Below are 18,399 nucleotides of genomic sequence, written 5' to 3' on the forward strand. Positions count from 1 at the left end.
CTACCATTTATCTTCTTGGGTCTCCTTCTTCGCCGACCCTTAGAACACCCCGCTATCCTGCGCCCCCTCCTTCTCAGTGGCCAATTACCTCAGTCTCCGTCACCAGCTCTCCCTGACTGCGCTGACCCCTCCCAACCAGACCCTCGGGGCTCAGTCCCCCTACCTCCCTTTCCCCTCCAGTTCAGGGTCTCGGTGATTCCATCTGGCCTCTTACCTTTGAATTCCAGCTATACACTGAGTTCTCCCAAATGTCTATCTTTGGCCTGGACCCTCGCCCTTGAACTCTAGGTGTGTACTTCCAACTGCCTACTCTTCTCTCCATCTGGATGCCCACGAGCCATCGCACACCTAACCTACCCAAAAGCGAACTCCCGACCTCCTCCTCCTCCACGCCTGCTTCTCCTTAATCTTTCCGTTTCGCTTGACAGCAATTCTCTGCTTCCCACCAACCGGGCCACAGCAGCCATCCTTGACCCCCCTCTCCCGGACTCCACATCTGATCCGTCCCCAGTCCCGCACGCTCTTATCGCAAACGCCATCTCGACTCGCACCACTTGTCACCACTCCGTGCTATATCATGCAAGCCTGCCTGCACCTCGCCCGTATGACTGCAGTAGCCTTCTAAGCAATCTCCCCGCTTTCCCCTTGGCCTTCCACAACATAACTGCCCGCCTGGTCCTTGTGAAGGGAAGCCAGGCTGCATCCCTCGGGTCTCAGACGCCCGAGTCCTCTCCCACCTCACTCTGAGTAAAAGTCTCTGGATGCGTATGCTGTCTCCCGTCACCTGGCTCCCCCACACCCCTCTGGGCCCGTCTCCTCCTCCTGAATGTTTACTGTCTGATCTTCCCACACACACACTCTCTCTGCAGCTAGAGATTTAGCCTTTGTCGGGCAGGGTTCTCTCGTTTGCTGCTACATTCGTAGACTCCACGCAGGTCAGGACTTCACCCATCGTTCCCCACGCTGTACCCTCCACATTGAGAACAATGTGATAGGTAATAGGTTTTGCTATATGGCTTAGAAGATTCAGTGACTAATAAAGGCTGCATGACATCAGAGATACAGGACTGACAAACAACTCTGAATGGAAAGCAAGGTGCGTAACACGGCTGACCACTGCGCACATACATCTTGTCTTGACCACCCTGCTTACGATGCAATCGCTGCTCAGTTAGGAACCTTTTACCCAGAATGACTGCTGGCTACATCACGGAACTAGCTGTTGTAATAAAATTATTCCTTCTGAATACCCCGTGGTAAAAGGATCAACAGAGCACTGTTACCATTCGTCCCTTGACAGGCCAGGAGAAAGAGAGAACAGTTCTTTGTCGTGATTTTCATTACAATACTACGGTGCATCAAGAATTCTAAAGTGGTTTCAGTATCACAAGGGAGGGAGGGAGGGAGGGAGGGAGAAGGGGAGAAGAATGAAAACAATAATAAAAATATAAAAATAAATAATAAATAAATAAAATAATAATTTAACTTGAGGAGGATAAAAAGCTTCCAAAATTCCAGTCTCTTTTCCCTGTTTACTGTTCTTGCACCAACAATGAGAAAAGCATCTGCTATATAAATAAAAGGCCTTCTTGGAAAAACGTATCCACCTGGAAACGCCGAAACCCCTCTTTCGGGGGTGGGGGAGGGGTTCAGGCATAATGAGGAGAATCAATCCGTACCACAGCATCCAAAGAGAATGTGGAATGTCACACAGAACAATTCTTAATTAGCTTCAAATTCTAAACACTAGCACTAGGAAGGAAAAAAAGTAAATGTGAACATCTTACCTTTCCAAACCAGCCATTTCCAATTTCCTGTATATAGTTCAGACTGTGGCGGGCAACTTGGGACTTCAAACCTTCTGTAGGAAAAAGAACATAAAAACTAAATAGGGACATTTAACTGACATACAATAAATATTAAATACAAAATCTAAAGTATAAACATGAACATAAAGTTACAGCTTGTCAGCACAAAGGTAGAAAATAAAGGTAGATATAAATTCATACATACATATATACATATACATGTACATGTACATATATATATATATATATATATATATATATATATATATATATAAAATCACTTTCAAACCAATACTGCCAAAATGGTTTCAAGTTTTAAGACTGACAATATTTTTTTGAATGAGTTTCCTACTGATTCTTAAATGCTTTGCCTGTTTTTTTGTTTGTTTGAAAGAAAGAGAGAGAGAGAGAACATCCACGTGAGCAGAGGAGGGGCAGAGAGAGGGAGAATCCCAAGCAGGCTCCACACTGTCAGTGCAGAGCCCAACGTGGGGCTTGAACTCACCAACCACAAGATCGTGACCTCAGCTGAAATCAAGAGTGGATGCTTAACCGATGGAGCCACCCACACACCCAGACACTGTGTTTTCTGATCTAACCTACTCTCCTCTAACTACTGATCACCATTCCACTGGCTTTTACTTAGTCCTTAGTTCCAGGGTAGAAGTGAGTATCTTGTCAAAAACCGTCAGTGTCCGTGCATGGAACTGGAGGGTATTATGCTAAGTGAAATCAGTCAGAGAAAGACAAAAATCACATGACTTCACTCATATGAGGACTTTAAGAGACAAAACGGATGAACATAAGGGAAGGGAAACAAAAATAATATAAAAACAGGGAGGGGGACAAAACAGAAGAGACTCATAAATATGGAGAATAAACTGAGAGTTACTGGAGGGGTTGCGGGAGGAGGGATGGGCTAAATGGGTAAGGGGCACTAAGGAATCTACTCCTGAACTCACTGTTGCACTATATGCTAACTAACTTGGATGTAAATTAAAAAATTAAATAGAAGAAAAAAAAACATAAATGTCAACTTTATCAGAATTCTGGAAGACAAAGATTTATAGCAGCCAAATCAAACCAGGAGAAAGGCCACTGAAACAGGGTAGAATTTCTTTGTGTCTTTTTTTTTTTTAGATTTTTTTTTTTTAATTTTTTTTAACGTTTATTTATTTTTGAGACAGAGAGAGACAGAGCATGAACGGGGGAGGGTCAGAGAGAGGGAGACACAGAATCTGAAACAGGCTCCAGGCTCTGAGCTGTCAGCACAGAGCCCGACGCGGGGCTCGAACTCACGGACCGCGAGATCATGACCTGAGCCGAAGTCGGACGCTTAACCGACTGAGCCACCCAGGTGCCCCTCTTTGTGTCTTTTAATTTATCAGAACCCCACCCAACAGCGGTCTTAATGACAACACATGTTCCAGTGAGAGCACAGTGGACCTTATCATTCCCCAGGCACTGTGTTTCTTTTCACCAGAGGTTTCCCTCAAGGACTGCCTCAAGCGGCTTCCCTTGGTTTCACAAACTCAGAACTCTATCAGGATGGAGAGTTCCTCAAAAACAGTGAAAGCCAAATGGACAAGACACTTCCACCTGGGGCAAAAAAAAAAAAAAAAAAAAAACAAAACTGAGGCAAACAACAGACACACTGAAAGCTTTAGCAGAAAAGCTGGGGAGTGAGATTTGCGGGGGGTGAGAGGGGGAGGTCTTTGAAAAGCTATTGCAACATATGAAGAAAGCTTGAGAGCCACCTTCACGTTCAGGGAAGGGCACGCCCACAAAAGACTGGACAAGAATATAACTTTCACCTCTGGCTAGGCTCTCTGCCCCGCAAAGGCAGGAGGTGAGGACTCCAGCAGAGCTATAAGTGGCCTGGGTAAGGAGTGTACCTGGCTCTGAGTGTACACAGAGCTAATTGGCAAAGACCCACAGAATACTTTTTTCCTTTCTTTTCTTTCTTCTTCTGTGCACATTCATATCATTCAACATGTCCAATTTTCAACAAGAAAAGTACAAAACATGCAAAGAAACAAAGTATAGCCCACCCACATGTACAGAGGAAATGTAAAAGAAAGTGCCCCTGAGAAAACAGATGGTGGCCTTACTAGACAAGACTTTAAATCAATTGTCTTAAACATGCTCAAAGAGCTAACGGAAATCATGGACAAAGAACTAAAGGAAACCAGGAGAACGATGTTCTGGTAAGTGAAGACCAACAGAGATACAAATTAGTAAAAGGAGCCATATATAAATCTGGAGCTGAAAAGTGTAATAACTGAAACAAAAAAATTCACTAGAGGGGTTCCACGACAGATGTTAGCAGACAGAAGAATCAGTGAACTTAGAGAGAGTTCAAATAAAACTATCCAGGCTGAGAGGTGGAAAGAAAAAAGAATGAAAAAAAAAATCGATGAACAAAGGCTAAGGGACTTATGCAACACCAAGTGGACCAATCCACACACATAACGAGAGTCCCAGGAAAAGAGGGGAAAGGGGTCAGAAAGGATATTTGAAGATGCGGTGGTTAAAAATGTCCCAATCTGATAAAAGGCATGAATCTACACATCCAACAAGTTCAACAAAGTCCAACTAAGACAAACTCAAGGAAACCCACACTGAGATGCATCATAATCAAACTGTGAAATGCAAAGATGGAGAACCTTGAAAGCAGCAAAAGGGACCAACTCATCACATACAAATGATCTTCAATAAGATGGACAACTGATTTCTCATCAGAAACCATGGAGGCCAGAAGGCAGCGGGATGACGCATATGAAGAGCCAAAGGAGAAAAACCATTAACCAAGAGTTCTACACCTGGAAAAGTGGTCTTTCAAAATGAAGGAGAAATTGAGACATCTCCAGATAAACACAAGTTTAGGGAGACTGCTGCCACTATACCTAACAAGAAGGTTAGAGGGAGTCCTTCAGGCGAAAACAGAAAGACGCTAAAGTGTAACTGGAAGACATAAGAACAAATAAAAATCGCTGGTAAATATAAAAGCCAGCATTGTTGTATTTTTCGTGTACATAGCCTCTTTGTATTTCCTACATGATTTAAAAGATGAACACATAAAAAATTATAAATCTATGTTAGCGGACACACAATGTATGCAGATGTAATTTGTGATAACATAAAATGACGGGACTGCGTTGCAGAGTTTTTAAATGGTATCAAAGTTAAGTTGGTATCAGATGAAATACAATTGTTATACATTTAAGATAACTGTAATCCCCAATATCTACAAAATATAAACAAAAGGGAATGAGAAGGGCATCGAAATGGTACGCACATGCACATACAAATCCCAATGGTCTGTTTTGCAGAAATGGAAAAACTGATCCTAAAATTCATATGGAATTGCAAGGGACTCTGAATAGCCAAAACAATCCCGAAAAACAAAAATAAAGTTGGAAGACTCACAAAATTCTCAATTCCAAAACTTACCGCAAAGCTACAATAATCAAAACAGTATGGTACCGGCATAAGGCTAGACTAGACCACGGACCGATGGGATTAATCAAGAGTCCCCAGATAAACCCACACAAATGTGATAAACTGACTTTCAACAAGGTCCCAAGACAATTCAATGGGGGAAGAAAAGTCTCTTCCAAACTTACTGCTGGGGCAGCTAGCTGTCCGCCTGCAAAAGAATGAACCTGGACCTTCACTCACCTCACACCATATGCAAATATTAATGCAAATTTCAAAGCTAAAACTATAGAAGTCATAGACGATAACACTGGTGTAAATCTTCATGATCGTGAGTTTGACAAAGATTTCTTAAGGATGACACTAAAAGCACAAGCAACAAAAGAAAAAAAAAGATCAACTGGACTTCATCAAAATTGAAACCTTCTGTCTATCAAAGGACACTATTGAAAGAGTGAAAAACCTACAGGGAGCGAAATGTGCAAATCACATCATTTATTACGAAGCTATTATAATTACAACAGTGTGGTACTAGAACAAGGAGTTGACAGATTAGTGAAATAGAACAGAAAGTCCACAATAGACCCATACACATATGGAACTAAAAAGCAGGGAGGAACGGGAGAGCCACTCAGTGAATGAAGCTGAGAAAAACACAGTAATCTGTAAAAACAAACAAACAAACAAACAAACAAACAAACCACCTCATGGATTCCCTAACACCATATCCAAAAATCAATTCAGGATGGGCTATGGATTTAAATTAACTGTCAAAGCAAAACCTTAAAACATTGTAGAAAAAAAAAGTAGTTAAGTATCGTTTTGACCACAGCATGGAAAAAGATTTCTTAAGACATAAAAAGCTCTAACTCAAAAAAAAAAAAAAAAAAAAAAAAAAAAAATTTAGAAGTTAAAAAAAGAAAGAGACTGCAAAATTTCCAGCTTAAAAGGCTGTTAAATTTGGCTATATTAAAATCAGGAAACATCAAAAAATTCTTTTCTGTGTATATTTAATTTTTGGTATACATTTTGATTTTTTCATTTTCTGTTTCCATATTTACTAGTTATTTTCTTAGTGGTTACCATGGAGATTACAGTTCTCACCCTAAATTTACAACAATCTAACTTGAACTGATACCACCTGAGCTTCAGCAACAGCATAGACCAAGTGAAACCCACAAGCAGGAACATAAATGAGCACAACTCCTTGTGGAGGGGGAGCTGGCAACAGCCCTCAAAATTACAAACACATGCACTCTTCGGCCACTTTTGAAAATTTATTCTACAAATACACTAGCCCAACATCAGTGTGCAGACCAACATAGGTGAAACCTTTGTTTTTAATGGCATAAGATTAGAAACAACCGAAATATCCATCACTAGGAGACTGGTTAAATAAACTGTGTTTGGTCCATACAATTTCAATAGTACAGACTTTTTTTTAAGTTTATTTATTTTGAGAGACAGAGAACGAGCAGGGGAAGGGCAGAGAGAGAGGAGGAGAGAGAATCCGAAGGGGGCTCTGTGCTGACAGCAAAGAACCTGCTGTGGGGCTCGAACTCACAAACCGTGAGATCAATGACCTGAACTGAAGTCAGGCACTTAACGGACTGAGCCTCCCAGGCACCCCTCAATAGTATAAACCTGTAAGCAGGAATAAATAAGCTCTTTTTATGCAAATGGAAATATCTCTAAGGTTTATCTAAGTGGGAAAAAAAGCAAGAAGCATATTTTATGATGTCACCTATGAGTAAAAAAAAAAGTGGGGGGGGGGGGGAGGGGCAGCAGGTAAATGGGAATATTTACATCAAGAAAGTCCGGAAAGAGGTATAAGAAACCAAGAAGAATGGTTGTGTACAGAAGCTGGGGGTAGAAGCTGAGGTCAGGTTCAAAGATTAGAGGCTTTTCACTATATATACCTTTTTACATTTTGGTTTTTGAACAAAATGTATCACTGTATTATCTATTCAAAAAATAAAATAAATCTTAAAAGGAAAAAGGGTAGAGTTTCTAATAGACTTGCTTTTGAATATGCGGTGTACTTTTTTCACTTGATGCATCACCAGTACCTTTCATCCTTTTATAGGACTACACAATACTCCATCGTATGGACTTACCATCACTTAATGAGTTCCATGCCAACATTTAACGTTTCCACTCTTACACTGCCAAACAATGCTGCGATAAACTCCTTTGCAGATACTTACTTGCCTACTGACCTCAAAAAGCTACTAAGAGCGGAACTGCGGGATCAAGTGTAAACACATTCTACACTTGGATACGTACTGTCAGACTACCCTAAGGAAAGAATGTCTCTATCAATTTACAGTCCAGCTAACAGTGAGTGTCCAAGTGCCTGTTTCCCACACATATCCCTCCCCTGTCACCACCCAGTGTCCTTTCTTCTCTTCGTTGAACTGTTATCTTTTTTTTTTTAATGTTTATTTATTTTGAGAGAGAGCAAGAGAGAGAGAAAGAGAGAGAGAGAGAGCAAGAACACACGAACAGGAGCAGGGGAGGGGCAGAAAGACAGGGAGACACAGAATCCGAAGCAGGCTCCAGGCTCCAAGTTGTCGGCACAGAGCCTGACGCAGGGCTGGAACCCACGAAATGAGAGATCATGACCTGAGCCAGAGTCGGACGCTTAACCAACTGAGCCACCGCCACCCAGGTGCCCCAATGTGTTATCATCCTACTTTAAGTTTGTATTTCTTTAATTAATAGTGAAGTTCCTTTTTTATTGGCCACTTAAATTTCTTTTCATGAACTTCTTCTTTTACATCCTTGACTTATTTTTGCCTATTGAACTGTTAGTCGTCGTCTTATACATTTGTTTGTAATCTTAATATATATTAATATATAACAGGGTTTTTTTAGACATTTTTTGTAGCTTACAAATATTCTGGCTACTTTGTCAAATTTGTTTATGGTGTCTTCTACCATACAGAATATTCCATTTTATGAATCAAATTTGTCAATATTTTCCTTTATGGTTTCTGCATTTGGTGCCAAGCTTGGCTAGGCCTCTTATATCCCAAGATCATAAAAATATTCTGTGACTATTCTACGCAGAATAGTCTCTATGCAGAGAAATCAAAAGTAATTTCTTCCTATTAAGAAGGAATTTAGGGGCGCCTGGGCGACTCAGTCAATTAAAACATTCAACTCTTAATTTCGGCTCAGGTCATGATCTCGCGGTTCATGAGTTCGAGCCCCACATCAGGCTCCTGCTGACAGTGTGGAGCCTGCTTGGGATTCTAGGTCTCCGTCTCTCTCTGCCCCTCCCCCGTTTGCACAGTCTCTCCCACTCTCTCAAAATAAATAAACTTGAAAAAAAAAAAAAAGAAGGAATTTAGAATAGAGGGCTTCAGAAACATAGAAAGGTGTATGAACATAATGAGGATGGCTGTACAGGTCACTACCACTTCCGCTGTGTTCACTACAGGGCTCTGGTCCATCCCCACTATGCCTCGGACAGAAGGCGTGAGGCTCTTCTCTGCCGCGCCTTCTTGCCCACAGTGAGGGGTCAACATCATCAGACTTGGGGGAAGCCAACCGGGATGCCTCTCCGGAGCGTTTTCCGAGGAGAGGGAAGCTCCTTTCTTCTGGTAGTAAAGCTACAAGGACACGAACCCGGCAGTGGCAGCAGCCACGCTCCGAGCTGGCGAAAGAAGCCGGTGTGCGGGATCTAAGCCGACACACACAGAGGAGAGAAGTGAAAGATGGACGAGAGGCGCGATGGCGTCCAAGTTCCCAGCGCCAGTTGTCTCCACGGTCAGCCTCACCCCTACCCTTCCCCATCGCCTGGTTCCAAGTGTCCGAAGAATCCCCTTTCTATGTACACTGATCTAAGATTCTATTACTTGAAATCGATTCATGGGTGTTAAGACTCCAGGATGGTAAAGGCCCTAGAGAATTCTCTCAGGGCTTCCCTTACGTGTAAAGGAAAGCCTATTATCGAGTAAGCAAAGATAGGAGAAAATCTTTCCATTTACGGATATGTGCACTTAGGTTACTTAGGTTATCCCCAGGATATCCCAATCCTTTTAAATTTTACTATTTTACTTTTAAATTTCACTATTTTGGTCAAAGCAAGGGTATTATTATTTACAAAAATTAAAGGTAGATACTACGTGTTACCTTTTCAGTGTTGCAAAAACCACCAATACTAAAATTTACCAACTTTACAAATGTTTCATATGAAATGCACCGGCTGTGTCATGTTTCACCTGACTCTCCCCTTCAGTCACGCATGCCTCCAGCAGCACAATCCACCGCGGGGTGCGCACGGCCCCACGCCCACACCACTGGGCACAGCACCACGAGGGGCAGGAATGGCCCCTCACAGAGAGAAGAGCCTCTCCCAAGTGGTCTCAGAAATCCCCAACTCTTGGGGCGCCTGGGTGGCTCAGTCGGTTAAGCGGCCGACTTCAGCTCAGGTTATGATCTCACGGTCCGTGGGTTCGAGCCCCGCGTCGGGCTCTGTGCTGACAGCTCAGAGCCTGGAGCCTGTTTCAGATTCTGTGTCTCCCTCTCTCTGACCCTCCCCCGTTCATGCTCTGTCTCTCTCTGTCTCAAAAATAAATATATGTTAAAAAAAAAAAAAAAAAAGAAATCCCCGACTCTTGAATTGCTAGTATTTCTGTTCTACAACAAGAAGTCAATCGATCGCTAACCAAACCTCTATCTTAGGATGAAAAATCAATCCAATTAACATATCCAAATAAACCCCTCCTCCCCAAACACAGGACATCCCGGAAAGACGGCAGCATTCTACTCAGCAAGGCAAGCTGCGTCAAGAACTAGCAGACAAGCCTCTCTACCCAAGGGAAGGCCAGGAGCTCCGCGTGAGAGTTCCACTTCAATGATCGGAGGCGACCAGTTTATTCTTACACCAGATCTAGGGTCCAAAAGGAAAGGACTCAGCTTGCGCAGGCATGCAGTGGGCCCGACCACTACATACAATTCAGCTTCCCCAGAGAGCAGAAAAAGAAATAAGCAAGCAGACGAGACAGGTGACCCAAGTATTTTGAAAACATGACGCCGGATGCAAGGCCTTACCTACGGAAGGCTGGAGCCGCGACGGAGCTGGTAGTGAGATATTTGGTACTGAAAGTGTGAAAACTTCTGCTGGGGACTGGACAGACGGAGTGTCTTCTGCTGGTGGTGTGAAATCTATCTCATCATCAAAGTTATCTTCAAACTCCTAAAATAAGAGACGATCAATGTTATATCTTATATAAACCAACGTGAGAACAAATATTAAGAATACATATGCTGACATCGGACATGAGAACATTGACTCACTCACTCGTTTGAAACATGCCGCCTTGGGTTTTTTCCCCCAATTTGCACCTACTTGAGTAAAAAGCATATGTAATTGTGCTCTCCAACACCAAACGGCAGAATAAATAAGGTTTAATAAGTTATACATACTTTGTATTAAACTTTTCCAACTGAAAGCTTGAAGTTAAACGCAAAATTGTCTAAAATGACCACGGAACTTCAAGTGGAAACACTCTTCTGGTTTGAAATTTTGCTTTTAAGTTACCAGAGCTTAGGCTATTCTTTTTTATTATTCATTTTCACAGATCCCTTTGCACACGGAATCAAAACAGATTCATTTTATTATAAAACTACATGCTCATTTCTAATTGCATTAGAATTGTATTCTGCTATGATTTCAATCAAAATAAGGACAGTTAAAGACCCAAAAACGGTATTTTTGAGGAAGTCCTGTTTCTCTGCAAAGAGTAACGATGGGAAAATTACTAAGCTGTGTAGAAAAACCATCAGGACGTGAACGACGGTCAGTATGACACTGTGTAGCACATAAGTACCTTCAACACACTAAGAACGTCTGGTTTTCTGAAGATGGCAACTTTAAAACCGAGGCTGCGCCCATACAGGTGTGAAAATCTTTTCAGTGACTCAGTCAGCAGAGAGCTGTCCTGACTCTTGCTCTTATCATTCCAGTGAGCTCAGTCCACCCTGGTGTCCATGTTAATTCCACGTTCATACAGATGACAATCAAGGTCATTCACTCACTCAGATAATTAATGAATTATCACCCCACCAAGCACCGTAACAGAAGCTGAGAATAATCTGTGAACAAGACCGTTGTCCTTTCCTCTAGAGAATATCCTTCTTTTCCTTTTCCTTTTCTGCCACCTCCCCTTGCTACCCCCACTAAGCCCCGGGAAGTTACAAGGGTCGATCTGTCTGATGGGACATGTATAATCTCACACGCGTGTGGGAGGACACTATTCTCACATATGTCACCTATGCTGTCAAATGCATTAGGACATTACCGCTGTTTTTAACGGGAGGGCATAGGACCAGCGAGGTGCTGAAACTTCAATCTCTGAGGCACCTCTCAATGGAAGAGCTTTGCTCAATTTCCCCTCTGGACATTCCTAAAGCTTCTCTCGTTAAAAAAGACTTTTTATCCATCGCATCTACTTAAAAACAATGCCACTCAAAAGTCTGGCAGCAGCATGATGGACCATTAGGTAGCCGATGATTCTAGAGACGCAGAGAGGTAAAACAACATAATAATAAAAATGGGGCTGGTGAGAAGACTGGGTCGCTTTTCTAGTTATGCCAGCAGCTGCCCAGATGCACTCAGGAAGTCGCTTCCTTTATCAGGCAGTAGCCTCCTGGCCTGTAGCGTGACTTCCAAGGGTCGAAGGTCTCTAACGCTGCAGTTCTAAATCTAAAGGCATGGACACTTGTCTTCAGTCGGCTTACACAGCTGGAGAGGATCCTGTACACACTGTGGTCCCAGGGCCGCCTGTACCAGAACCAACTGGGGAAGCAGATAAAAACACTGCTTTGCAGAATCTACATCATAATGAACTCCCTGGGTCAACAGTGAGACCCAGTTGGGTCAGAAAAATCTAAGGCAAGAATGAGGCATTGTGACACGTGAGAGTAACTGGATTTTAGTTTCAGCAACACTGATCAGACTTTATCTTTGTCCCCAAAAGACAAGGCATCTGTACACAGTCCCTCGGCAAGAATGATGGTCAAGGGACAGGTTCTCTGCCCACCACTGTGCACCCCCGCCCCCAACCATGTGGTAGTCGGCAAGTTCCCACGGAGGTGTCTATAGTGATTCCAGGACCTGGGGGCTAAAGCTGTGGATTACTTAAGCCCACACGTTTGGGGTAGAATCTTCTAAGAAAAATGGCCCGTGCTAGTCTTTTCCTGCAGACTTCCTGGTGTGTAATGTTAGCATCAAGCCAAAAGGATAACACGTCTCCTCCTCTCTCGGGGCTGCCACCAGACTCAAGGTAAAGAAAACACAGAAACAGGGGTGAGGCTCTAGAAATAAGGCTGATGTGTCCACTAGCAGGAAGGTTTTAGCTAGAAGACAGCCCTGCCCCCCCCATTTGAACCAGTGGCCCTCAGGGCCCCTGGGGACAGCTCCAGGACAACCAGCAGGGCTCCACAGAAAGATCATTTTCTCTCATGCATTCCTTTTGTTTCTCAAGTCTTCCTCTTTATCAAGTATTCCCCAGGCCCTAATGTACACCAGCAGGCACGTGGTAAGTTCCAGAGCAGGATATCCCAGCTGGTTTCTGGCAGATTCTACCCATCTGCAGCTACTACACCAGCCCTTCTATAGTGTCTCCCCACCCCCCGCCACACACACACCCCCCCCACCAGAATTTCTAATAGGTAGGATTCTTCTTTCTTCCCCTCAAAGAACTCGAGGGTTCAGGTAAAATGAAAGATGCGGTTTCTCATACACAAAACACACTGGGGCGTCCTTTGGCCTCAATAATTTTAACCACCACAAACTCACCAGCATGCTAAAGTTCAGGGGGAAAAAAAAATCAGCCTGCTCTTCCTTATAGGCTTTATAGCTAGTGAATTCAATCATACTTTATTCCTCACCTAGCGAAAATTAAACAGGCAAGTGGTTATTGTCAATGATGCTCTAAAGCAGGGTCAGCAAACTACAGCTGCTGGACCAAATCCAAACCACTTACTTTTGTAAATAAAGTTTTACTGGCACACAGCCACAACCATTTGGTTTCACCTTTCATATCTGTATCAATGTAGCGCTACAATGGCAGAGCTGAGAGCTGAGGAGCCTTGACAGAGGCCGTATGGTCCACAGTATTTACTATTTACAATGGCAGGATATATTTACTACACAGCCCTTACAGAAAAAATTGGCCAGCCCCTGCGCCCAAGGGACTCCAATGATCAACGCATCAGAGGATGATTTTTAAATGTCCCCACCATCTGTGCTCACCTTGAAGTCTATTTCCGGGTCCTTACAGCAGGATACACAGTTTGCAACTAACACTATTAATATCATTAAACTGCACACAGACAGGATCACAAAAGAGGAGGAAACTTCTGCAGCAGGTGCCTCCCCTGGAAAGAGAAATAACTAATATTAACAAGACGGACATTCCAAGATCAACTGTACTTTGCAAACTTTACTTTGCAACTTTACTTTGCAAATCAACTTTACGTATCTTCCACCCAATATAAATGGGACCAAGAGTTAATAAAATAATGCCTAGATGCTCAAGATAAGGCAGATGATCAATCCAGGATAAGGAGTCAGGGTTTTAAAAAACAAAAAAAAAAACAACTGAATATGGAAATAACCTTAGATTTACAGAAGAGCTGCAGAGACCCTCTGAGCCCCACCACACACCCTTCACCCAGCTTCCACGGACATCAACACCTTGTGCCCCACGGCAGTCACCAAAGCGAAGCCGGTAACCTGGGGCCATACTACTAACTGAACTTTCAGCTTCATCCGGGTTTCACGGAGCGTTTCACAGCTTCTGCCGTTTCCTCTTTTTTTCCAGGCTCCAGCCCAGGCTCCCAGGGTTGTGCTTACTCATCTCACCCCCTCCGTGGTTCCTCAGTCTTCCCCCGGGGGTCACAGCCTGGACACCAGGGAAGAGCGTCGGTCAGCATTTTGTACAATGTTCCTCAGTCTGGGTGGCCTGATCCCTTCCGCCGGACTGACTAGACTGAGGTCACGGATACGTGGGAAGAATCTAGAATATCACAGGGCAAACCGCCCTTCTTGTCACATCACGTCACGAGCACACAGCACTGGCACAGCACTGGCACAACTTCCTCCCAGTGACATGAACCCTCATCAAGCCACTTGGCCCAGGTGGCTTCTGCCAGGTGTCACCACTGAGAAGTTACCACTTTCCCCCTTTACATATTCCTTAAAAGTGGGCCACAAAGTCCACGGCACACTCACAGAGAAGAGGATTTAAGCTGTGCTCCTTGAAGGGAGGAACACTATAGAATCTACAGACATATGTCACCACTACCAAGGTAATTAATATTTGGGAGACACTTTGAGGCCGTGCAAATATCCTGTGTCTCCCTGAAGTTTTACACACTCATTTTCACATTTGCCATTGCGTCTTAACCTGCAGCAATCACCACTACAATGTTCTAATGGGTGATCGTCTATGGCCCTCATTCCTTCTACATTTACTACGTGGGATTCTTCCATAAGGAAGATCTGTCTCTTCTCCCTTAATTATTTGTCTGGTCCTTTATTTAGTTACGGACTCACAGATATTTATTTTCTATTCTTTGGGTTATAATCCATCATTAACATTATTTTATAGCTTGAAACACTGCAGCTTTGGCCCCTGGCAGCTTTTTCAAGTTGACTACTGGGTCTTTTGGACATGCCCCATCTTTTCTCCAACACCTCCTCATGGAAAGCTCCAGGCTTTTCTTCTATTTTCCCTACTCTCCAGCTTTAGAATCAGCCACTTCTCCAAGGAGCCTTGGTCATAATAAGAGCTTTCTACTAGAGCAGAGGTCTGCAAACTACAGCCTGGGGCCTGTTTTTTGCATGGGGGGGGGGGGGGAATTCCAGCGTAGAATGACTTTTACATGTTTAAAGGAGTGTTTTTCAAAACAAAACAAAATGCAACTTTACTTTCAGCCAAGAATTATCTGGAAAACATCCTATTCAACCAGAGCTATTCTGAAGCTCTTCTTTTGCCCAGTGGCGTTTGAATAAGAAATAAACTACCCCCACTCCGCCTACTTTTTGGAGATATAACTGACATACGACACATAAGTTCAATGTCCCAGTGCACCGAGGGGAAAGCAGGGACACAAGTTAAGGAACAATGTCACCATTTTCCTGAAGTGAACCTAGAGCACCTGAAGAAAACAAAAACTAACCCAAACTCCTATGTGAGCAAAACACGTTCTTGAATATAAAAATGACCTCGGCGAAGAGCAGAGGAGTCTGAAATCAACTGCACACAGAACCCAATGCCTTGCCAATAACAAGAGGTCCCTCTGTGAAGGGACAAGGCTGAAACCCACATTGTTCCACGTGGGGCTCAGGCTGGCTGAAGCCTTGCTCAAGTCTGCACTTAAAAATAACAGTTAACCAAAGGTTGCTAAGGATCTGCAAGTTCTAAACCAATAAAAATCTAAAAGAGGAAAATCCACACTTCAGACACAGAAAGTAACTCGGAGATTCCTCTCGAAGTCCAGTGTCACAGAGGGCAAGAACTCCCTAACCAGACACCTGTGCGCGTGTGGACAGCCAAGTGCGGGGTGGACCCCGAGAGCCAGCTCTCTGTGAACGGCGACCTGGAAGGAGGGGACTTCCTCTCTCTCTCTCCTGGCAGCTACCTGCTCTCTCATCCCGCTGGGCCTCGGCTTCCCACTGGTATTCATTCTTACAACCTTGTTGCACTCCCCTGACTCATATAATAACGATTAAATATGACTCCTGAGGCTTATACAGCAAAGCACTTTCATATACACTGCATCTTATTGATTTTTTTTAACATGCAGTTTTTGTCCAACCACATCTTAACATGGGGCATCTTGCACAGGAAAGCAAGCTGGTTTACACTGGCATTTGTTTCTTAATGGCATAAAAATAAGGGTGTGTCATAATCCAACGTTATCTGAGATTTGATGAAATATAACACAATTCCACTCAATCGTCACAACATCTCTGAGGGAATTCGATCTGTTCCACATCGTACATGAGGACAATGACAAGGCCAAAACACTAAGTGGGAAAGCGGCAGGGCCAGACTCTGGGCTCAGGGGTGGTGAGAATAAGTCCCCCTTGCTTCCCTGGCTACCACATTGTTTTGCCTCAAGGAGGCTGACTTTTAATTCTTGAAAACAGCCTAACCTAAGTACTGTGAACCAAAGTCCATCATTGCTGATTAAAAGTTCATACTTCTGGGACTCTCCTCCAAACTCCCCAAGTGGATATTAGTTTTTTCCTCTTTTTTCACCCACAATTTTTTATGATCACATACTATCTATTTATTGTACAATTTGATCAGAACTGCCTGAAGGCCAGCTCAATTATCTGATTCACAAAACTGTCTTCTGTGAGTCACCAGGTAGGCATGAAAAGCCAGACTCCTGCTAAAAATAAATAGGTATGAGTTTTGCCCTACCTCGATAACGATAACGTACTTATTTCTGCTAAGACACTGCAGGGGTGTCTGCTCCCCAGTACTCAGATTTCTTCCATTTACATGAGGTTTATTCAACCACAGTGTCCACCAGAGCCACGGAAAGGCCTCTACAAACTAATGCTCAAGAGGAAATGTTTGCAGCTGTACCACTTTTAAAAAGTACTTTATTTACTGAATTTTTAATTAGTCCAAAGAATCGTGCTAAAAAAAAAAAAAAAAGAAAAGAAAAACAAAAAACAAAACAAAACAAAACACCTCTACATACCAACGAAGGAAACACTTCCATAAAATGAAGAAATCAAACCAACCTGTGACAGGCTGGAAGGTGAGGTGGGTTTGCACAAACCACGGAGAGGAAGTAAATTCTGGTTGTGGGGAACTACAACTAAAATCCCCGAGCCCCAGCGGTTCAAACTACAAACTGAGCCCCGGAAGGTTCCTGATTGCAACTGCTGTAGTAGGAAACTACGAAGAAAGATGGCTTTCCTTCAACAGTCTGGGCCTGCAGCGTTCAGAAATGCATAAAGCAAACCGATATCCTACTACAGCAAATCGATAACCACAGGAGCGTCTCCCCACTTTTAGGCTGCTTTCCCAATCACGAACCGAGAACAAGGATAATTAGAGGTTTGGAGTAGTATGCTTCCCCAAGACACTGATTAAAAAAATAATTGGCATCTCTAAAGCACGTTCTGTGAGTTATCCTTGTACAGTTTTTAGACCATTTTAATAGATATCTGGTACTTGATTTAATAAAGCAGAAAACCTGAGAAACTCTAAGAAGTGGGTACACATTATCTGTTTTATAGACAGGTAATTTGGAGAATGCAATTTCTCGGCAATGACTCCGAGGTAAGTCAGGAGGACTACCTGATTATTAATTCAACTATTATAAATCCCTGCCCAGAACCTCGATCAGAACTTGAACACACACGTAATTAACGGAAGAGTTACTTGTGAATCCATTTTTGGATTAAATAAAAAAATGTTTAAGGTCCACAGATAAAAACAAGTGATGATATGTGCAAATCCATTAGGGACTGAAAATGCTGATATTTTAATTTTGTTATTCCTTCTTCAGGCACTAGCTGACACACTTTTACAGAGAAATGTCCTCGTTATTTACTAGTTTGCTTATCCAGAGGTAAATTCAAACCCTCTAATCCCAGGACTGGTTCCTTTGGCCACCACCACTCCCCATTCTGAAGCTATGTAAGAATGGTGTTTACATTTTTAAATAGTTGTTAAAGAAAAAAAAAAAAGAATATTTCATGAATGTGACATTTTAGACCAATAGCTAAATGCAAAGAGAGACAACAACCAGATATTATGTGCCTTCTGATGGGAAAATACCAGCCTATATCCGACCAACCCTCTAGACCTAAATACCAATTTACAGGAAATAAAGAGAATCATGGAACATACACACAATACCACCACCAGAATTTAATCAGCGAAGCAAGGGTACAAGAAACGCTAAAGAGGAAGAACTGTGTTGAGGGAGACGGCGAAGAGACCGAAAGAGATTTGAAAAGATGTAGCAACCAACTGCACTGTATGGGTGTCATCTGAATCATGATTCCCACTCAAAAAAATCATGACACTTGAGACAACTGGAAATGTGAACACTGGTAATTGACCATATTAAGGAAGTATGACTCATTTCTCCTAGGAGTGATAAT

General features: G+C 42.9%; 1 protein-coding gene across 1 annotated transcript in view; it reads right to left on the minus strand.

The window, feature by feature from the left end:
• LMTK2 (lemur tyrosine kinase 2) overlaps positions 1-18,399 on the minus strand; it is an 80,399-nt gene that overhangs the window by 45,868 nt on the left and 16,132 nt on the right. Inside the window, 3 exon segments of the mRNA XM_019422596.2 lie at positions 1,788-1,861; positions 10,308-10,452; positions 13,513-13,637. Coding sequence (XP_019278141.2) covers positions 1,788-1,861; positions 10,308-10,452; positions 13,513-13,637 — 344 coding nt within the window.

Source organism: Panthera pardus, unplaced genomic scaffold (genome assembly GCF_024362965.1).
Source record: "Panthera pardus isolate Hobbes unplaced genomic scaffold, ASM2436296v1 HiC_scaffold_4, whole genome shotgun sequence".
NCBI classification, from domain to species: Eukaryota; Metazoa; Chordata; class Mammalia; order Carnivora; family Felidae; genus Panthera; species Panthera pardus.